Source organism: Dipodomys merriami, unplaced genomic scaffold (genome assembly GCF_024711535.1).
Source record: "Dipodomys merriami isolate MVZ:Mamm:240054 unplaced genomic scaffold, mDipMer1.0.p SCAF_12, whole genome shotgun sequence".
NCBI lineage: Eukaryota > Metazoa > Chordata > Mammalia > Rodentia > Heteromyidae > Dipodomys > Dipodomys merriami.
This window is the reverse complement of record NW_027202493.1, coordinates 39,055,056-39,078,329: the sequence shown is the minus strand read 5'-3', so window position 1 is coordinate 39,078,329 and position 23,274 is coordinate 39,055,056. Positions and strand designations below refer to the sequence as shown.

The 23,274-nt window shown below is 43.2% G+C and overlaps 1 protein-coding gene across 3 annotated transcripts in view; it reads right to left on the bottom strand.

Moving 5' to 3' along the window:
• Positions 1-7,604: 7,604 nt before the first annotated feature.
• Positions 7,605-23,274, bottom strand: part of Slc39a14 (solute carrier family 39 member 14) — a 53,818-nt gene continuing 38,148 nt past the window's right edge. For 2 of the 3 annotated variants that reach the window (XM_070016612.1, XM_070016614.1), the window contains 6 exons: positions 21,610-21,779; positions 16,393-16,515; positions 15,102-15,290; positions 13,412-13,619; positions 12,667-12,851; positions 7,605-10,815 (listed from right to left, as the gene is read on the bottom strand). In XM_070016612.1, coding sequence (XP_069872713.1) covers positions 10,669-10,815; positions 12,667-12,851; positions 13,412-13,619; positions 15,102-15,290; positions 16,393-16,515; positions 21,610-21,779 — 1,022 coding nt within the window. In that variant the 3' untranslated portion in view covers positions 7,605-10,668. Of the gene's footprint in view, positions 10,816-12,666; positions 12,852-13,411; positions 13,620-15,101; positions 15,291-16,392; positions 16,516-19,325; positions 19,496-21,609; positions 21,780-23,274 lie in introns of all 3 variants that reach the window. The other variant, XM_070016613.1, reaches the window with a different exon arrangement.

The window sequence follows — 23,274 nt, the reverse complement described above, 5'->3', positions numbered from 1 at the left end:
GCATTTTATGAACAGGTTAGCAGTAACATGCAGGGTAAAGTACTTATATGTGGCTATTTTTCCTACCAGACTGTTAAGGCAGAGACTATATCCACAGTTTCTCAGCTGGTCCCTTTATATGGTACACAGGTGCTTAGTGTTTGTTGATGAAGGATAACACCATTCCCTTTTCTTGTATCTAATAATTCAATAATAATGTTCCAGTAGATAAAGGTTGAATAAAAGCTCTACTGGGCAACAAAATAACTAAGAGGCTAAGGATTTATATGGATCAACATCATTATATTACAGATAAATGAGTCCAGAGATGAATACATTACCAAGCTAGAACTATAACTCCAATTTAGGCCTTTTCTGTATCAAAGTTTTTTTTTTTTTTTTTTTTTTTGTGTGTGTGTACATACATATGCCTATATGTATATGTGCACTTTTTTTGTGGGTTGTGGGGCTTGAACTCTGGGCCTGGGTGCTGTCCCTGAGCTCTTCAGCTCAAGGAGAGCACTTTCACTTGAACCATAGTGCCACTTCTGGTTTCTGGTGGTTAATTGGAGATAAGAGTCTCATGGACTTCGCTGCTCCAGCTGGCTTTGAAACATGATCCTCATATCTCAGCCTTCTGAGTAGCTAGGATTACAGGCATGAGCCACTGGCACCCAGGTATGTGCATATTTTTAAAAATGAGATTTCAGTAAAAAGTGAGGACGCTGCTGAGAATTCTATTAGAATTGTGTTACACTGTGGCAAAAAACTTGTCTCCATTTTGTTCATGCCCTGAGACTTTGTAAAATTGTTGCAGGTATTTGTCACAGCAAAACAACAACAACAAAAACCTAACACAATATTCAGATGTATGAATATTCACCAGCTTTCATGTATATTAACAATAACAAACCTAGGCCATATCATGAGGCATAGGTTTAATCAGTATGTTAACAATCAATTGATTTGAATACCCTAGGTGCAATCTTGTTTCATTATAATAAAACATTGAGAGGCTGGTATATAACTCATTTGTAGAGCACTTGCATAGTATGTGAAAGGCCTTGAGTTCAATTCCTAGCATTGAAAAACAAAAATTAAATGGAAGAAATCATAGTGTAACTCACAAAGAAAGACCAACTGCTGTTTAAAGAAAAAATGCTCCAATTTATAACATCAAGTTTATTGAGACATAATTTGCATATAATGAAAATTTCCAAGCCAGGCACCAGTGGCTCATTCCTATAATCCTAGCTACTTAGGAAGCTGAGATCTGAGGATTGTGGTTCAAAGCCAGCCAAGGCAGGAAATATGTGAGACTCTTATGTCCAGTTAACTACCAAAAAGCTGGAAGTGGTGCTGTGGCTCAAAGGGTTACAGCACTAGCCTTGAGCAAAAGAGCTCAGGGACAGTGCCCAGGCCCTGAGTTCACGTCCATGACTTACAAAAATGAAATAAAATTTCAGCCCTCAGAGACTGAGATTGAAGGATTGGGAGTTAAAGGTCAGTGTGGGTTACATAATGAGAGCCTGTCTCAAAAAAACAAAGAATTATATTTAACTGGCATTCTTGCTCATAGCTTCAACTTTGTATAGAGCTTGTGAGAATTATATTTTCCTATGAAACTCCCTAAGCACTTCATAAATTTTAATTAATGAGCAGCTCCTCTGAGAAATAGTTTTGAGCACTTTTAATTTAATGAAAGCGCAGGGAATCCTTATTCCCCTGTTGTGTAAACCTGGCCTGTTTCTATTTATATGAAGCCATTACTCTCTGTGTTATATGAAGGTGAGACAACTGAAGAGTATTTAAAAAAAAACTAAGCATTTCTAAAATAGTTACATAGAGTAAGAGGTGTTTCATAGGGTTTACTATCCAATTTTTGCTGGTCCTGAGGCTTGAACTTAGGGCCTGGGCACTGTCCTTCAGCCTCTCTGTGTTCAAGGCTAGCACTCTACCACTTGAGTCACAGCTTTAATTTCTGTTTTTTTTCTGTTTATGTGGTACTGAGAAATCGACCCCAAGGCTTCATGCCTGCTAGGCAAGCACTCACTCTACCACTAAGCCACATTCCCAGCCCTTACATAAATGTTTTTTATTAGTAATGATTATACTTTGTATATTATAGTTTATTGGTATTTCCTACATTTAATTTTCAATAACTTACTTAGCATGGACACTTCCCAGTCTCTTCTCTTTATATCTCTATATCTATCTATATCTATATATGTGTCAATCGGTCTGTATGTATGTTTATGTGGCCTGGGCACTGTCCCTGAGATGTTTTTTTGCTCAGGTTTAGTGTTCTACCACTTTAGCCACTACTCTGCTTCTATTTTTGTTGTTATTGTTGTTGTTAATTGGTGATGAATTTCATGAACTTTAAATAATTGTTATTATTACAAAGGTGATATACAGAGGGGTTACAGTGACATAAGTCAGGTAAAGAATACATTTTTTTTGGACAATGTCACCCCTTCTCTTGCTTTCTCCATCCCCTCCCATCCCCACCTACAAGCTGTATAGTACAACATAGTGTCTAATGAGTATCACTGTTGCATTTGTTCACCCTTTGTCCAACCATTTCTGTACACCTCCCCTTCTCTCCTAAAGACAGATACACGAACAAACAGAACAAAAAGAAAAGAAACCAAAAATAGCAACAAGAAAACCCCTTTTTTTCATTGCCTGGAGTTCATTTCAATAAATACTATTTTATATGATCAGAGGCACATAGGCATTTGTGTTCCTCCCCTGAGAATATCCTCTTTTGATCTCACTGTGTGTGAATGCCTACCTGTATCACAGACTTTCTACCTGGGCTGGCTTCAAACCTCATGCTCAAATCATGAGCCTCCAATGCCTGGCCTTGAAGCAAGAATTCTTAAGGTGGCATATGGTGAGAGACCATTCCTGGGCTGGAAACCAAGCTCAATGGTAGAACACTTGTCTAGCAGGTTTGAAGCCCTCGGTTCCATCCCCAACCAAAAAAAACAAAGAAACAAAACTCCCTTCTCTGCTACTTCCTCTTCCCATCCTGGTCCCACCTACAAATGAAAGTAAGGTTTTGAGTATATTTATATGCATGAGAAATACACAGAAAAGTATTTTTTTCATATTCTCAGCGGACAAGCAACCAAAGGTTGATTACTACTCATAGAGTTTTCATTTTAGAAAGCAATTTTCTCATACATTTAGTTCTCATGCTTACAGAGAGGTAGTGCTGAAATGATCATTTCAATTTCATGGATAACATGGCCGAATGAACAGGCTACACATGGTATCAGAGATCACTCAGATAACCAATAATAGAATTCACCTAAGTTCATTCTTTTGGACTAAAAACATCCTGTTCTCTTTCTGCTAAAGACATGTTCAGAATCTAGACTCTGGAGAAGGCTTATCTTGGCCCTTGCTTATTTTCTTTTGCTTGAAAATCAATAAACCTTTCTGAGGACTTTGTTGGTATGTAATTTGTGTGTTTATGTGCACGTGTGTGCACATGGGCTCATGGGCATGGCACTGAGAAGGACCCAAGGCCTCACACTTGCTTAGCAGGCACTCTACTGCTCAGTCAATTTCCATTCCTTGTCAGTCAGAGCAAACTAACGGTTAAAGTAATGCATGAACCAAAGAATGCAGAATGATTTTCTACCAGGCTAAGTAGAGCATAATTAGGAAAATCGATTTGTAGGAATAAATACACCCTTGAGCAAAAATGATGTTGAGAACTCTGATTTTTAGAATGTATCTGCCCTTTTAGAATATTTACATGAGCCATAAATACTAGAAAAATCAATATAAACTATTTAAAAATAGTTTAAAGTCAGTTTTCCAGGAGTGGAGGAAGGAAGGAATCAAGTTTCCAACCGTCTTCTGCTCATCAATTTTCTTTTCTTTTTTTGTCAGTTGTAGGGCCTGAACTCTGGGCCTGGGCACTGTCCCTCAGCTCTTCAGCTCAAGGCTAGCATTCTACTATTTGAGCCACAGCGCCACTTCCAGCCTTTTCTGCTTATGTGGTGATGAGGAATCGAACCCGGGGCCTCATGCATGCAAGGCAAGCACTCTACCACTGAGCCACTTTCTCAGCTCTGTTCATCAATTTTCAAGAAGGACAAAAGCAGAATCCTATGCAACTTGGCCCGGCATTATTATAAAGCATGTGAGTTTGTCAGCCTTTCTTCTCATGGGCCATGTCCATAGTCACCAGCAAAGACAGCTTCAAAGAACTAATTTTCTTCACTCAAAAAGTTACAAGAAACCTGAGTATCTTTCCCATTCTGTAAAGTTACTCAAAATTGAAGGGATATTTGTCTACCTTTTCAGCATCTATAATTAAAAACCCAATCCTTTATTTTAGTGCTTAAAACCCAGAGAGTTGCCACCACATTCTTTTAAAGGAATCTCCCATTAACTGATTTCGGTGTCGTCCTTAAATTTGTCTTTTCTTGTGTTGGTACTGGGGCTTGCACTCAGTGCCTCAAGTTCTTATTTGGTTTTTTCACTCTACCGCTGGAGTCACACCTCCACCTCTAGCTTTGTGTTAGCAAACTGGAGATAAGAGTCCTTTGGATTTGTCTGTTTGAGCTGGCTTTGAATTTTGATCCTCCCATCTCAGCCTCCCAAGTAGCTGGGATTATAGACATGAGCTACCAATACTGGGCTTCATCGTTAGATTTTCATTCATTAGTTATGTGAATGCAGGAAGATATACACTTTAAACATTTCATTTAGATTTACATCAAAAGATTTCTTAGCACTGGTGGTTCATGCCTGTAATCCTAGCTACTCAAGGAGGCTGAGGTCCACAGGTTGGCAATTTCAAGCCAAGCAGAAAAAAATCTGTTAGAATCTGGTTATCTATAAAACGATTGGCAAAGAGGTGGACTAGAGGCATGACTCAGGTGAGCAAACAAGCTGAGCAAGTGTGAGGCCCTGAGGCTCCTGTACTGCCAAAAAGAAAAGAAAGAAAATTTTGGTTAGGGCCCCCCAGCAGGAAATTAACTGATAGCTTCATGTTTCCTTTGGGCACTTGGTGAAAATCTAGAGGAATTACTGCCTAGACCTATCCTTAGGCAAATTGAAAGATCTAGGAGCAAGCTACAGATGGCAGAGGTGAGGAGGGGTAGATTTGGACTTATAATTACCGGGGTTTGAGGACTTCTGGGTCATCTCCTAACTGTAACTGATACTATCATCTTGGGATACCACACATTGTCAGGGCCAAAGAGCAATGTTAGCACAGGACAGTGTTAAACTCCTTTCCTCCCTTTAAACTGTGACATAAGCATCTGACAAGGACTATACTATTGGTGAAAACGTTATTTTTTGGTTGGTGGATGTTAATATACTTAGCTGAAGGCTGATGAGGACTTTTGGATTTGCCAACCACTTTTTTTTTCAATAATTGAATCACTAATAGCCCTCCCCCCTTGCCCACCCCAGCAAAAGCCATTTACCTTGAGTGGGATATAATTCAGTTTATTCCAGGGCAAAGGAAATTACTTCTGTAGAGATTTAAATGTATTAGTCTTTGGAAGTCTAGGTGTTCCATACTAGATCATGATAAACACAAAATCTTTAAGGCATTTCTTTTTTTCTACTCTTCAAAAGCCCCATGTCCGCATTTAGTGCCTCTGCCATGTTGGACTGGATTTTATTCTAACCACTTAGGCACTGCTGAGTTACCGGTAAAGGAAGAGGCTGAAGAGCCAGACAGAAGGAAAACACTAATCAATAACACCTTCCAATTTTAGTGTCTCACCTCCCACCAAAAATGTCCTAAGGGGCTTAGTTGGTTAAGAGGATTACAAAGAGATGGTTGTGGTCAAGGTTTTTAATCTTCTTAATTGTTTGTTTACTTCTGTCTGGAGAGGGCCCCAAATTCACCTCTTTCTAAATAAAGAACGCCCAGGTAAGATATTAGTAAAACTAACACCAACACAGCAGCTGCTGCTACAGGAAGGGGAAGAAGTTCAACCCAGAACACACAGGCATTTCATTTTTCGTTCTTCTTCCAGGATGGCAGGTGCTGAGATCAGAGAAGGAAACCAGATATCCCCACTCCTCCCGCCGCCCCCCCCCACTCCTCCCGTCCCCTACCGGCCCATGCCCTCCCCCCACCCTCATCAAGGAAATTGGTGTAAAAGAATTGCAATTCAAGTCCTGTAATTGAGGTATGCATAGAGAAACCAAACCCAGCCTGGGAAGGCAGTAGGAGGACAGGGTAGGATTTCCTATCTGCAAAGATGGCAGAATCCAAAGGATGGATAATTGTAATTTTGAGCAACTATAGCAGATGGTACAGTGGCAAGGTGATACACATTAAAAGACTAATATGGGCTGGGAATGCGGCTTAATGGAGAAATTTGCCTAGCATGCACGAATCCCTGGGTTCAATTCCTCAGTACCGCATAAACAGAAAAAGCTGGAAGTGGCAGTAGAATGCTAGCCTTGAGTAGCTAGGATTACAGGTGTGAGTGATGGGCACCCAGCTCCGCTTAATATTATTGAAATTTTTGTTTTTAAAGAAAGGACTAGCTGGGTGTGGTGGTGTACATCTGTAATCTCAGTACCAGGAGTTCCAGGCCCATTTGGCTAAATAGAAAGATCCAACTGAGAACTAGTCATTTGGGGACTTCAGATTTACATAAGTCATGAGGGTAAATCAGTTATTTTACCTGAGGGCTTATTTCCACTGTTGAAGGAAAATAACTTCCTTCAGCCTTACAAGTAGGAAATGTAAGTTTAGAATTTTAAGTCTACAAGAGGATAGTTTCTCATAAGAAACACACATATGGCTTAGATAAACTAAACCAACTCAAATTTAAAATAGTGGATTTGAAAAGGGAAAACAGATTGATGGGAAGCTTTGTTTTTTGTTGTTTTGCTGAGCTGGGGCTAGAACCCAGGGCCTTTTGACTATGGTTGGAAGGCAAAGCATGCTATCACTGAGGAAGAGTCCCAGCTCGAAAGTTCTTCCTAAGAAATCTCACAATTCTTTTGTCATACAAGTAAGTGAAGACACAGGCTCCGTGAAAAATAAATAATATTTTCTTTTACTCAAGGCTAGCACTCTATCACTTACCACTTGAGCCACAGTGCCATTTGTGGCTTTTTCTCTTTATGTGATACTGAGGAATTGAACCCAGGGCTTCATGCGTGCTAGGCAAATACTCTAGCACTAAGCCACATTCCCAGCCAAGCTATTCAGTTTTAAAGTGAGCATACTATGGGCCTGCCTGTCTTTCTTTCTTTCTTTTTCTTTTCTTTCCTTTTTTCTTTCTTCTGGTTGTGGGGTCTGAATTCAGCCTGGAGGCTGTCCCTCAGCTCTTCAGCTCAAGACTAGAGCTCTACCACTTGAGCCGGAGTGCCACTTCCGGCTTTTTCTGTTTATGTGGTGCTGAGGAATCAAACCCAGTGCTTCAGGCATGCAAGGCAAGCACTCTACCACTGAGCCACCTTTTCAACTAAGCCACCTTTCCAGCCCCTACTAAGGACTTTTCTAAAACTTCCATAGTTAAAATCTAAAACCTGGTAAAGCAAGCTTTGGAAAGTCAGCAGGACATGATCGCCACCTTGTGTTAAACAGTCTTCATTACACCCCAAGACAACACATCGGACTCTTAACAGTTACAGAATATAGCTTTATTTATAGAATCTTACAAATAAAACATTTACAGTCCACATAAGTTAATTTTCTTTTCTAATTCTTCCCATAACACCTGAGTTATTTAAAAAAATACTGTGATGAAATTGCAGAATTGTAAAAGAGGAAATATGAATAAAAACCTAACCTCTCTCTTGCAAAAAAAAAAAAAAAATTACTTAAAAAAGCAGATTTCCAGAATATTACTCAATTCTTTTGGAAGAAGACCTTAGCCTACCTAAACAGAGAAGTCTTTTTCATCCCAAGTTGAAGGACCATTGAAGAATGGTCCCATATGGACACTAGACACAAAATGCCTTTGAGGACAAGGACAGAGGGGAGGTATGCAGTGAGGTGAAAGTGGAACCCTATTGCCTGCTAAGGGGTCCTTGCTTGTGTTGACAGGAAGCTGGTTCAATTGTAAAGAGAGACTGATGGTGTAACACCAGGGGACAAAAGTCCACTGAACAACTCACTGTCTCAGACTTCTAATATGTACAGATGCTTGAAACTGCAAATCCACCTTTTAAAAGACAAAAGAAAAAAAAAGACACTGCCATGTTTTCAATTCATGGGCAAATCTGTGGCCAATGGCAGCAACCTGCTGACCCAAGTGTGTCCACCCCTCCCTCCCAAGCTCTGATTGGGGCTGGCCTCTGCACCCATGCCCTTTCAAGAGGGCTCCCCTTGGAGGCAGCTAGCTGTCTGTAAAAGCAAAGTTCATGGGTTGTTTATTGTAGGTGCACGAAAGAAAAAGAAAAACAAAAAAGGCACACACCCTGTCATTTCATGTTTACTGTTCAACTTGTTAAAAGATTTTAAGCTTCTCTCCTAAATGAAGAAAACTCACTAACTCTTAACTCCATGTTCTACTCAAGAAAAATGGTAATATTAACATTTTAATACATCAATGTGAGCTAGGTAAAGCAAAACCTTCCAGTCTTTTTTTTTTGGTGATGCTGGGGATAGAACCCAGGATTTCATGCACACTAGGCAAGCACTCTACCACTGAGCTCCAACCCAGCCCTAGAGTGCTATATTCTGCCACCTCCTGAAAGCAGTTTAAAAACAAAACCGAAAAGACAAAGAATCATTATAAACAATAACAACAATGATAATATAAAAAGTTAAATTCTGACATTCAAGGAATTAATTCTTTGGTAAAACTAGACCCCAACCCTACCAGGATTCAGTCCTGACATTCAATCTAGAATCTTGATTTAGAAATTTCCTCCTTCCTCAGACTTGTCTCAAAACTTATCCAAGTCAACAGGCAACAACAGGCGAGACATTTAGCAAGTATCACAACCAGTTTTCTCACTCATCTTCATTTCAGGAATATTCCTAGCAGAGGACTGTTTCCCATGGAGAAGAAAAAAAAAGATTCTGCTCTTAATTACTAATGGGACAGTTGACATTGGCAATGAACTTGTACTCGTCGGTCATGTGAATGAACATGGCCCCTGGGTTGCAACTGTGGGCACCACTAAGAAAGGCTCCGGGAGAGACTGACTCCCCAAAGTGGCTAAAGAATCCACATTATCAATATGATAATAATAAATCAATTCACCTAGTGAACCTGGAGATGAGCTCCCCTGGAAGCCAGAGTTACAGAAGGGGGAGAGGAGTAGGGAGGGTGCCACAGTGCCTGAGGCTGGTCTATAGTGTTAAAAGACAAGCATATCCATCTGTTTTCTGGAGAGAATTAGAGCGATTCGCACTCAATACAGGGTTCACCTTTTTTTTCTTTTTTTTTTTTTTTTTGTTTTTGTTTTTGTCAGCCGTGGGGCTTGAACTCTGGGCCTGGGCGCTGTCCCTCAGCTCTTCAGCTCAAGGCGAGTGCTCTCACCTTTTTTTTCTTGTTTGGAGCAAAGGAGGAATTAATAACCTAGCCAGTACCTTTAATTCCTATTCACAGCAATGGCACCTGCAATGCCATAACTCACAATCTTGACCAGAGTCCCGAATCCCTTAGTACTCAAACTTTTATTCATATGATTAGCAAGTCCTAAGTTATGCCTGCACGGATTCCATCTCTGATTACCCTTTGTCATAGTAAAGCACAAACTGCTGCATCCCAGTTCTTCAATTCAGCTTGCTATTCTAAAGCAGAAGATGTGTCCAGGGGTAGGAAGTTTGTGCGATCTCCGCCTCTAATACAAACAAATGTGCTCAGAATGTGCTTTAAGGGAGGTATTAAAGTCTTAGAAGAAGGAAACTGGGAAGAGAAGGTGGAAATCACTGCAAGACCAATTGTTTTCTGTGGATCTTCTGCCTCTCCATTCTGTCAGTGTTAATTAACCAAAACAGAAGAGGTGACCCAGGGAAGTAAACCTCCACATTAGCTCTCCCGACAGTCCTGAGGTGCCAGGTACTGCACATAACCAACACCCAGCATCCAGCGGGAACAAAGGAACATTACAAGACTATTTCCCTCCTCACTCAGGCTGATCCTTGCCTCTCTGTCTGCCCTGCTGAGGTGCTCTGACTTTTAGTTCACTTTGACAGAAGTTAGAGGCAATGAAAAGACTGGGGAAATGGTAGGGATTTCTGTCTCTTGCTCATTCTCTCTAAGAATAGAAGAACCTGTTCTCAAAATGAGCCAGCTTGAGGTCCAGAGAGTACATTTTGATTGATGGGTCCCAGAGTATGAACGCCTGGTATTTATAACCAACCTATGACCATGGGCTCTGTTTTTACGTGTAGGGTATGAAATTCAAAATCTCTTGGTGCTTCTTCTAAGAGAGAAAGGCCAGAGTAGCCAGAGAGAAAAGGGAAGCTTGTCCTGTACGTGGCATTCAGGTTCTAGAATCCTTGTGAGAGGAGGGAGCTAGGCACTACCTAGAGAATGGTTATCAGGGCAACTTCTTCCTAAGACAGAGTATTTTAAAACAGCTGACATCTGAACAAAGGCCGGCAGTCTGAGTCAAGTTCTAAGGGAACTGCCTCTTCCAGGTGTTTTGTGGATGCTGAGTCCTCAGGCAAGGGACTAGATGCAACCCATGGCCCGACGTGCAATCCCACTGACTTCCGGCAGGGTCCTACCCGATCTGGATTTGTTCTGAGTATTTAGTGAGGACCAACATGATAGTGAAGCCCGTGAGCAGGCCCAGGTTCTGGATGGCAAAGGGGATCAGGACGCTGCCCTTCCTTTCATCCTCTTGGCAGACCTCATTCATCTCAGGAAACTAAGAAAAGAGAAATGGAAGAATAGAAATTCACCTTTCTTTACCATCTAAGAATGGGACAATTTTGGGGTATATTACAGTTTGGTTGACAAAATGGGCAGCAGCAGTAGCTAGGACTTGAATGTGACAGCATCCCTCCAAAGTGTTTCCGGTGATTACAGCTACACAGGTAAAATGCAGCGCTGAGCATCAGTCAAATAAATTCTTGAGTTATTGATAAGGTTAATATAGAAAATGACCTAGTCATTAATAAAACTGAAAGAAAGCCTGTAGACTTGAATATTTAAATGCTGGCTAAAGACAAAAATCCTGTTTTAGAAAAAAAAAGTCTTCAAAAACACATGAAAAATGGCTAGGGATATAGTTCGGTGGTACAATGCCTACTTAATATGTATAATCTTGGGTTCAATCTCTAGCACTGCAAAAAAACAAAAAAACAAATAAACATTTGAAAAAATATATTTTTACTACAAAATGTCATCATTGGAGACCTCTTGGAGCAATCCAGCAATTGTATAAGGGGTCAGAGAATGGGATAACACGGGATTTAAGGTCAAGGGCTGCTAGGTCAATAAGGCCAGTGACAAGATGTAATGTAACACATCTGAACTATTCATGAGCAGGCTCCCACAAGGGAGGAAAAAATCTGAACTGACTGCTTCCATGGGATATGGCTGGATGGTGAGGGCCAGTGCTCTCATCAAAAGTATTATTTCCAAACTAGGCATTGGTAGCTCATGCCTGTAATTTTAGATAGAGGCAGAGATCTGAGGACCACAATTCAAAACAAGTCTGGACTAGAATTATTTTAAGAAAGCAAAGTGGAAGGTAGGAGAATGTTAGAGGGGGTGAAGCTGATTAGGATACATTGTATACATGAATGGAAATGTCACAATGAACCCCCTCCCACAACAAATTTCAAAAGAAGACACACTTGGGCTGGGAAGTTGGCTCAGTGGTAGAGCACTTGCCTTGCATGCATGAGGCCCTGGGTTCCATTCCTCAGCACCACATAAGAAAAAAAAGCCAGACGTAACGCTGTGGTTCAAGTGGTAGGGTGCTAGCCTTGAGCTGAAGAGCTGAGGGACAGTGCCCAGGCCCAGAGTTCAAGCCCCATGACTGACAAAAAAAAAAAAAAAAAAAAAAGACTGCTGGGAGCCAGTGGCTCCCGCCTGTAATCCTAGCTACTCAGGAGGCTGAGATCTGAGAATCACAGTTCAAAGCCAGCCAGGGCAAGAAAGTCTGTGAGACTCTTATCTCCAATAAACCATCAGAAAAATTGGAAGTGGCGCTATGGTTCAAGTGGTAGAGTGCTAGCCTTAAGCTGAAGAGCTGAGGGACAGCGCCCAGGCCCATAGTTCAAGCCCCAGGACCGACCAAATAAAAAAAGGTACACTCACAGCCCCTTCCAAAACCTAATGTGTTCTTAAAAACTATTGCATTAAAGCTGGGTGCTGATGGCTCATGCCTGTAATCCTAGCTACTCAGGAGGCTGAGATCTGAGGATCTCAGTTTAAAGCCAGCCTGGACAGGAAAATCCAATTAACCACCAGAAAACTGGAAGTGGCACTGTGGCTCAAAGTGGTAGAGCGTTAGCCTTAAGCAAAAGAGCTCAGGGGACAGTGCCCAGGTCCTGAGTTCAAGCCCCATGTCCAGAAAACAAAACAAAACAACTATTGAATTGTACACCTCAGATAATTCAATTATGTGATTTATGAAAGATCTCTCAGTAAAGTTACCCAAAACAAAGTAACCAGTGTCCCTTAGCTGTCCTCCTATCCACACATTCAGTCATCTAATCCAGTTCTGCCTACATAACATAGACCAGGGCATAGACCATGGCAGACTTACCATATCAGCCAGAGATATGTACAAGAACATGCCTCCTGCCAGTGCAAAAATCCAGTTGGCAGAGAAGTGGCTGCCGGCCAGGATGCCAAAGGCCAGACCCACATAGCAGCAGCAGGCAGAAAGGAAGTTGAAGAAGAGAGCCTGCTGGATGCTCATGCCAGCATTGAGCAGGATGACAAAGTCTCCTACAGGGGGAGAGTAAGAAGAGGACGGTGGTTGAGTCGGCACACAGAGAACATCGATGAGTCATACTGCTTAAACCATGGATGAAGTCTGAGTAAAAATAAAGATAGCCCCAGACTGCTATGAAAGAGGAAGACACCTTGTCTTCCTATTCAGGAACTGTCTTCATCTGTCACACTGGCCAGCCCACTGACACATTTCTAGCTTAGATGCTGGAAATAACTTGGAGGATTTTTAAAGTAGATGAGCAACTACCAATGACCCCATTGACAGTGAAATAAAATGAGCTCTCCAACAAAATTAAGAGGGAGAAAAGTTAGTCACAAGCCAATAAAGGCCAGGATTTGATTGTGAGTTCAAGTCCTGGTACCAGCACCAAACAAAAACCTTCCAGAATCAACCAAACCTCTGCACTCTAAACTATGATCTGTACAACAATTACAGTGGTTGGCTGTGCAGAGCTTAGTGGAGGTGTTAAATGCAATGTGTGCTGTGAGGAGAGGGAAAGTAGGTGGGGGTCTGTGGTGAAGGAGTAGGTACAGTGGGGGGACTCTTAACTTACCCAGTTCATGTGGGAACTCCTCACAGAGAATGGCCACTGAGGTGCTGATGCCCTGAAACACAGACACGGTGAAGGAGGCGCCGATGGCCAGACCGTCAATAAAATTGTGGAGGCCATCACTGAGGGTGATCATCCAGGCCAGGGTACCAATATCAGAGTAGCGAACACCTTTCAGCCAGTAGCAGGCACTTTGGGATGCCTGCAGGTCCTAGGAGAAAGCACATGCCCAGGGCCACAGAAGGTTACAGTGTGGACCACCTGCCTGTCTCCCTTAGGTCATGACCTTGCCTTTTGTTTTTTTGGCCAGTCCTGGGGCTTGAACTCAAGGTCTGGGCACTATCCCTAAGCCTCTCTGTGCTCAAGGGTAGCGCTCTGCCATTTGAGCCACAGTGCTACTTCTGGGCTTTTTTGTTTATGCAGTACTGAGGAACTGAACCCAGGGTTTCATGGAGGCTAAGAAGGACTCTACCACTAAGTTACATTCTCGCTGACCCTGCCTTTTGCCACGCCGACTCCAGTGGAGTCTGCTTAGCATGGGAAACCATCTATCAGACCATGATAGGGGCTTCAGAGACCTATCTCTGAGTTTTGGGACTTCACCGAAGTCTACCTCAGAGAATGGGGCTTTACAGAAACCTATCTCCAAGTTTTGGGACTTCACCGAAGTGTACCTCGGAGAATAGGGCTTCTAAGAGGCCTACTCCTGGGAAAAGGCTGGAAAAACCCCTGGGAAAAGATGTGTTTCTGTCTTTCTTCCCTCATAAGAGTGCCTGTTAATCTTTTACTGCTTCTACTGCTTTTTGTACTTGCTCATTGTCAATGTCCCCTTATTCAAAGCTCTTTCTTAAGAGTGTTGACGACTCCAATATCTGATGAGTGTCTTAAAAAATATGACTAACTCACCAGAGTTAAGTGCTACCCTGAAACCCCTCTTATGAAGGCTAGTAGACAAGTTATAAGTAAATATAAAAGTATTGGGGGTTTCACAAAGTCACTTCAGCAGAAGGAATTGTTTGTAAGGGACTTACAAGAAGCAGTAGGCTCAGCTAAAATAGAAAGAATGTATGGCAATTGCTGAGATAATTATTTAGGAGAGAGAATTTCCTGCTATTTACTAAGAGAATTGCTAGGTCTCCTTAAAGTTTACTATTAAAAAAGAGACAGGAAAGATCTTATGGGAAAGTTAAGGCCTCTATAAAAATAGGTAATGGTTAATTGGTGACAAACATCGAAACCCAAACCCATTGTATTCCTTAGAGATAAGCCGGAGACAAATGCCTATCAGGTGCCCAGCTGGTGACCACCCAAGAATGAAGCCATGCAACAAGATTGTGTAACCTTTTGCCCTTTCTCATGAGACTTCTGTTATAAAAGTTTGCTATCCTCTGCATTAAATCGCACTCAGCACTCAGCACTCAGCATCCACTCCTAATGTGTGTGAGTTGTCTGTTTGCCATCTCCCCATCCTATTCCAGGTTCCTCCCCTAGGTATCCTCCGTCGTCCCGACAGAACCCAGTCCGCGGCAGCCTTTTATTCCCCTATTCTTGAGAAAGGTCTTATTATTCTGACCACGCTAGTTAGCAACTCCTCCCACCTCAGTGTCCCAACTCGGACTACAGGCTTGTGCCAATCCACCTAGCTAAGGCCATTATCTCCTAAAAGATCCTCTTGCAACTGATGGCCACTAACCTGCACGGAGAGTGAGCCTACAATGACCTTCTCGTCCAGCCCAGGGTCCTTGCCATCCAGCTCGCTGTCGCAGTGCTGAGGGATCATGTGGTCCAGATCCCCATTCTGCAGCTTCTCGGTCACACCCTCTTCCTGGTCCTTCTTGGAAGGAAGCGTGTCAGATGTGAAATGGTTATGTCCATGATGATGCTAGAGGGACAACAGGGAGGGGGTCAGTGTGACTGTTCCCCAAAACACCAGCCCAAATGGGCATCTGCTTAGATTTTACTGGGGGGACCTCATTTCTACATCCAAGGAAAGCTAAACAGGCCACACAGGGACGCAAGGGAAGCTCTTACCTACAGCAACTCGCCAAGTGGGAAGGCAGAGATAGAGTGTTAAAGTATCAAAGTAGACTGTGAGGACATCACCCAATCCAGTGAAGATGGCCACTGTTCTAAGCCACCTTCATAAGGGCTATACCCCTTCAGCTCAACCACCATTTCAGCACAATCACATGCCAGTAACTGAAGAAAGCTTTTTGGAACTATATACTACTAGTCAACATCAGCCCTATTTTTTTTTTTTTTTGTACCAGTCCTGGGGCTTCAACTCAAGACCTGGGCACTATCTCCTAGCTTTTTCTGCTCAAAGCTAAGTGCTCTCTTGAGCTACAGATCCACTTCTATTTTTTGGTGGTTAAATGGAGACAGAAGTCTCCAGCGATTTTCTGCCCAGACTCTATTTGAATTCCAATAATCACATCTAAGTCTTCAGAGTAGCTGGGATTACAGGGATGAGCCACTGGCTCCCTACAGCCCTTGTACTGATTACACAATGTTATCATAAATATATATATATATATGTGTGTGTGTGTATATATATATGTGTGTGTATATATGTACATATATACATATGTACATATATACATATGTACATATATACATATATACATATATATACACACACACATCTATCTATCTATCTATCTATCTATCTATCTATCTATCTAATCTATCTATCTATCTATCTATCTATCTATCTATCTATGTGTATATATATAAAATCTTAGCTCAGGACAAATTACCACTATTAGTAGTGGGATTCACTGGCCAAATCCATTTCTAGTCCAACTTCTGCTCCACAAATATCCTTCCATGGGCTGATCCTGGTTTTAAGACCTCTGTCATTTCTCATATAACTTGGCAGAAATCATGAACCACTGGTACAGTACCATACCAGGCCCCCACAACAGTGTGTTGTGAGGCAGGTGGTTTTCCTAGAAACCCCTTTACAAGCAACTGGGCCTCACCTCGTTTTTTGGCTTAAGAAGCATCTTCAAGATCTTCTCTGTGAAAAAGAAAAGGTAGAAGCCCCCAAATACTACCGCAGACTTGGAGACATAATCGTCTTTCAGTGGGTTGAAACCAAAAGCCTGTGGACCCAGGAAAACACAATGAGTTGAAACAAACAAAAAGCCTTTGCTGGTTGTCTTTTAGCTCCTAACTGTTCCTTGACTCTAAGAAAGGAAAAAGGAGTCCTGTGGCCTGTGATAACTTTGTAGACTGCCCATTAGCAAAATCTAATCTTGATGTTTCCCGGATGTGAGGTCACTATCCTGGCTGAGTTGCTGAAGCCATTTTAATCTCAGGAAAAAACAGTCCTGTAGATGGTTTTCTATTTTTTTCTTTCTTTGAGGCCTGTCTAGGCTGGCCTCAAATTCCCTATTTTCCTGCTTCATCTATCTAGTGATGGGATTACAGGCATGTACCACCATGCCTGGTAGTTCTCTACTTTTACTGGAAACCCTATCTTAATTTCTTTTGGTATTTAGCTTTAAAAGCTATCCTGTCAGCAAATTCCATGTGTCAGCAGAGGTCACTTGTGTTTGTTTTCAGCTTATCTAGTGTCCCTGGCTGACCTGCCTGTAAACACAATGGGAAGTGGCTTAATGATGCCTTCTAAAAAGGGAAAATTCATTCCCCAGAAACCAGTAAGGATTGCAGTGTCTTCCTGACCACAGACCTCACAGGGACCACAGACTAAGAGCAGGCTATGTCCTGCAGGCATCAATCTCAGTGGTATTGCGCAGGGGTTTGAAACAATGCGTACTGACAAAGGCTTGTAGTTCCCAGCTACTCAGGAGTTCAAAGCCAGCCTGGGCAGCACAGGGAGAATTTGTCTTTAAGGAAGAAAAAAAAAAAAGGGAGGGGGAGACGGGGAGGAGGGGGGCGGGAGCTGGGCACTGCTGGCTCATGCCTGTAATCTTAACTACTCAGGTTCACGGCTCAAAGCCAGCACAGGTAAGAACGTCCATGAGACTCTTATCTCCAAAATATTATTCAGAAAAAGTTGGAAATGTCACTGTGGCTCAAGTGGTAGAGTAGTAGCCTTGGAACACAAAGAGGCTCAGGGACAGCACCTAGACCCTGAGTTTAAGCCCCAGGACCAGCAAAAGAAAAAAAAAGGGAGGGAGTAGTTATTTTGAGTCCTTTTTGATAATGTCACTTGTTAAGAGGAAGAAAGAGTGGCAATTGGGAAGAATATCCCAAGTTCAACTCCTGATTTTAAGTGCCAAAGCGTCCAGTGACCTGCTTCAGGAAACAGGTCTCTGACATAACTCCAATCCCAGGGCTTGAGGAAGCTGAGACAGGAAGATTGCAAGTTCAAGGCCAGCCTGGGCTATCTGGCAAGACCTTTGTCTCCAATAAAAATAATTTCTAGCTAAGTGCTGGTGGCTCACACCTATAATCCTAGCTACTCAGGAAGCTTAGAGCTGAGGATTGTGCTTCAAAGGTAGCCTGGATAGGAAAGTCCGTGAGACTCTTATCTCCAATTAACCACCAGAAAACTGGAAGTGGTGCTGTGGCTCAAAGTGGTAGAATACTAATTTTGAGCAAAAGATCTTAGGGACAGCTCCTAGGCCCTGAGATCAAGCCCATGACTGACAAAAAATAATAATTGCACTGGGAGGAAAAATTTTTTCATCACAACCCTCTAGTGTTATTTACCAAGAGGTGCAAAGGCCAAGTCGGGTAGAAACAACACAGTCAGACCAGGAGAATGGGAGAATCACAGGGAAAGGCACGGTGGAAAGAGTTAATAACTATCACCTCTCCACACACAAAGCCAGGCAGTATAGCAGAATTCAAGAAGCGTACTTTGGGTTTCATGGGACATGGACTCAGCTTGGGATGTTGGGAGTGGGTGGGAGAGGGAGGAGGGGTATCTCATAAAGATCAGGATCACGGGGGAGAAATATAACTTGTTCTGCAGATTTCACAAGAGTTGATCCACTAAAAGCACACACAGCATTTCAGAAAATATCATGTGTTCTAAGAAGCATGTGGAATCATCTCCTGGTTTTGTCCAGTCCTGCAGACCACCTACAGTGAAATGCCTTGTGCTTATTATAATGAATAGGTCTACTGAAAAGATTACACCAAAGCTGATGAAGTATCTCCAAAGCTGGCTATCAGACCTTGCAAATACTAGGTTCCTTTCTCTTCTATGGGAGGTTTTTTTTTTTGCTGGTCAGTTGTGGGGCTTCAGCTCAAGGAGAGCCACAGCCGCCACTTCCAGTTTTCTGGTGATTTATTGGCGATAAGAGTCTCACAGACTTTCCTGCCCAGGCTGGCTTTGAGCTGGGATCCTCAGATCTCAGCCTCCTGAGTAGCTAGAATTACAGGCATAAGCCAGTGACACCCGGCTCTATGGAAGGTTTTCTCAAGGTAAGCAAAATCTGATTGTTATTTTAGTGATTCCCTTTGCCCCCAAACTCCCTACTGAGAACTGGTCTTTTTATTGAGACCCATGGATTCTACTGATGTGTTTATACTTCTCTGCACCAAAGCCTCAAACTGACAGCCATGAAATAACATACCTACAATACTTCTTTTCAGGAACAGTTACAGCACTTTACAGGTACCAGGTGTTTTGCAAATATTAACTCAGTGAACCCTCACAACATGACCTTGAGGTCAATCCTACTGTTTCCCTATTTTACAAGAGGAAACAGAAGCAGAGCGAGGTAAATGGCTGGCTTAGATTGTAAAGGCTGGGATTTGAACCTGCTAATAACTCTGTCATGTGGCCTCTCCTAGGTCTTGCCTAAGTCCTAGCTTCACTTTCTAAAAAGTGGTAATTACCCAGAGGTCCCCCTCCCAGGGCCTTCCCCCTGGGCTTGCCCACACAGTGTCCTAGCTGATGGGCAAGCTCCAAAGGGAGTGCTCTGGCTTGCCATACCTCGGGGATGAGCTGGAAGAGGGCGTTGGAGTAGAGGGTTCCAATCGCCAGAGCTATGAAGTAGAGCAGCAGCCTCTTGTAAAAGGTCTTCTTCATGAAGGGCACCACGCTAGCCCCCATGAGGGAGCAGAGGGAGATGACGGTGACACAGAGGAGACCGTATCCCCACACTGCCAGCCCACCCGAGACAGGGAGCAAGGCAACCACCATTTGAGGGAAAGCAGATGGAGAGGTGGGGAGGCCACAGTGAAAGTTGTGGATATTAACGAAGGGGACAAAAGAAAAATCAGAGAGACAAGTAGGGAGGGAGAGAGAAATAGAAAATTTGTTAGTGATTCAAATCTGATGAAATTGTCTTCAATCAGTGCAAGAGAAAGCAGTGTGAGGTGGCCTTGGAACGCTGTGCCTACCATCCCTTCTGCACTTGGTGGCCTGCCATATCTGCCAGCTCGTGTGATGGCGGCAGGACAGGATGCTGTCTGATCACACATGTGAGGTACCTCAGAGGCCTGCCACGGATTTTAACAGATCACAAAAGCAAGAGAGAATGCTCAGTAGGCTGCTTTTGTTGATTTACATGTACAATTTGTGTCACAGAGGGCAAATGTGACACTACCCGAGGATGGTTTGGTTCAGGCAAAATACAACCAAGTCACATGCAGGGAAAAGGGACACACAGATCAGATAAGACTCAATGTCCATGACATTCAGGTTTTGAACTTCTCAGTTCTTTTGGCTTATTTCCATTGGCTTTCTGAGGGATGCAGAGGTAGAGAACAGAGTTTCAAGACCAGCCCACCACACACGCACGCACGCACGCACGCACGCACGCGCACACACACACACACACACTACACAATTTCAAATGTATTACCCAAGGTGACACACTCTAGGCTATGAGTCCAGTCCCAGAGAAGGGCAGGACAGAGCAGAGCTGGTGTGACACTCCCTGAAAGCCACAGGGTAGATCATGTACAATGAATGACAGGAATTTCATTCAAACAGGCAATGATGATTTTTTTTTCATTTCAAATCTTTAAAAAATTAACAAGTTCAAATTCTGGAGCTGAAAAAATAGCCCAAGATGAGGCCTCCCTGGAGAAGCGACCCACGGGAATCCATGATGATGGAGCTAGGGATTCTTAAACCATTTCTTCCTCCAGGAACTGACGAGGTATGACACCCTGTCTGGCCCCTTCTCAGGTGAGACTTTTGAATAAAAAGGGACAGGAAGCCACTGACATGGGCTCTTTATGAAAGGCAGTTCCACTATTCCAAAAAGAGAGGACCAGATGTCTGAAATACTGTTGCAATACCCCTACCTGAAAGGAAAAGATGGGTAGACTATCAACTTGGGTCTTATTTTTATAGCTCCTCAGTGATAACAATTAAAAACAAAATTACCAAACAGTAAAAACAGTAAAGTAAGGGTACCAAGTCAGCCCTATCAGGAAGAAATCAAGATGCAAGGCACAAGAGATTTGAGTTCTCCTTTTTTCTTTTGTATGTTTAATTTTGCTTGTTTTTATCAAATTGCCTTTGCTCATATATACACACATATATATAACCTGCTTAAAAAACAGGATCCTAGCTACTCAGGAGGCTGAGAGCTGAGCATCAAGGTTCAAAGTCTGTTTGGGCAGAAAAGTTTACAAGACTTTTATCTCTACATATCCAGCAAAAAGCTGGAAGCGGAGCATGGCTCAAGTGGTAGAGTACCAGCCTTGAGTGAAAAAGCTAAGCAACAGTATTCAGGCCCTGAGTTCAAGCCCCAGCACTGGAACATACAAAAAATTAGGATTCTCACTTTTTAGGCCAATTCTACATCTAGATTGGTAACCCTTTTCCTCTGCCTCATTCCAGATGGATAGTCAAATGGGGTTCAAACCCAAGTACCCCCAATTTCTTTGGATCAGAGGTATAGTACATAGCACCAAACACAGGGAAAGGCCGACTAACTTCAGCTTCTCTTTGGAGTCCTACCAATGGGGCTCAGGAATGAGACAAACAAAGGGTATAAACGGGGAGGAGTAGAAATGCTAGAAGCCTTGCATCTGACATCACCTGAAGAGGCTAGAGGTCACCCTGAGTGCCTAGAGGAGAGAAGGCCCTGAGGTCCAGAGCGAAAAGTCATTGGTGGCCCTTGATATGAAGGGCTGGTTCATTTCACAGGTAGTTGTCGGAAATCTAAAAGTATGGGGGGCAAGGAGAGGGGGGTCAGCCAGAAGGGAGCTCGGCTATGGCAGCCCAGGGAAGGAGGTCCTGGGCGCCTGTTCTACTGCACCTCTGGGATGAGCTGGAAGAGCGCGTTAGAGAACAGCGTTCCAATGGACAGGGCGATGAAATAAGTGAGCACACGGCTGAAAAACGCTTTCTCTGTGCACGGCAGGACGAGAACTCCCAGGAGAGAGGCCAGGTTAATCAGTGAAACACTGAGGAAACCAAAGCCCCACACTGCGGAGGAACAAGAACAGACGAGGGCCTCCATTACTGATGGCAGCACTTCTGTGGCAGGGCCAGGCCCACAGTGATCTGGAGGCTCTGGGGGAACCCAGGCCGACAGTCCCACCAGCCCCTCAGGAAATGGCTGTTGAGTCTAGTCTCTTATGAGGTGCTGTGGAGAAGTCAAAGTTGCTGTGTCAAAGAAACTTACCTTATAGATGACAAGACTGGGAAGCAAACCAATAATGAAGATTAAATACTGTGAATTAAATGACTGAGAAACAAGGAGACCTAATCATGGCAGCATGTGCTACGGGGTAGCATTCACTCTATCTGACCGCAGAAGGACAGCCAGGGCCCCACTTGTCATGTGGTGCTTGTTCTCACACTAGGCCAGCCCCTTGTGGTGAGAGCAGATGTACTGGGTGGTAAGGGGTGAAGAGGCCAAGGCAGGTCTTTCAGGTTGGTACCCCTGTGGTTTAATGGGACCAAAAAGAAAAGTAGGGCCAGGTGCAGGTGGCACTTTCCTACAATCCTAGCTACTCAGGAGGCTGAGAGTTGAGCTTAGGATTGAGATTCAAAGCCAATCTGGGTAGGAAAGTCCATGAGACTCTTATCTCCAGTTATCTACCAAAAAGCTAGAAGTGGAGCTGTGACTCAAGTGGTAGAGTGATAACCTTGATCAAGAAAGCTAAGGGACAGTGCTCAGGTCCTGAGTTCAAGCCCCAATTAGTGGCAGAAAGAAAGAAAGAAAGAAAGAAAGAAAGAAAGAAAGAAAGAAAGAAAGAAAGAAAGAAAGAAAGAAAGAAAGAAAGAAAGAAAGAAAGAAAGAAAGAAAGAGAAAGAGAGGAAGGAAGGAAGGAAGGAAGGAAGGAAGGAAGGAAGGAAGGAAGGAAGGAAGGAAGGAAAGAGGGAGAGGGGGAGAAAGAGAAGAGAGAGGCAGAGAGAAAGGGAGAGAGGCAGAGGGAAAGAGGGAAGGAGGGAAGGAAGGAAGGAAGGAAGGAAGCAGGGAAGGGAGGAAGGGATGGAGGGAGGGAGGGTGGGCTAAGCCAGGCATTGGTGTCTTACACCTCTAATCCTAGCTCTTCAGGAGACTGAGATCTGAGGATTATGGTTTAAAGCCAGCCTGAGCAGACCAATCCAAGATACTTCTGTCTCCAATTAGCCACCAAAAAGCAGGAAGTGGATGTATGGCTCAAATAGTACAGCCTCAGCCTCGAATGAAAAAGTTAAGGAAGAGTGCGAGGCCTCAAGTTTAAGTCCAGGTACTGGCACACATCCACACACACAAAAAAAGAAATAAAGGAAAGAGGAAGGAAAGAGGAAGGAAGGAAGGAAGGAAGGAAGGAAGGAAGGAAGGAAGGAAGGAAGCAAGGAAGGAAGGGAGAGAGGGAGAGAGGGAGGGAGGGAGGGAGGGAGGAAGGAAGGAAGGAAGGAAAGAAGGAAGGAAGGAAGGAGGGAGGGCAGGCCCAAAAGCCCAACACCAAGGGCTCACCAGCCTGTGTGA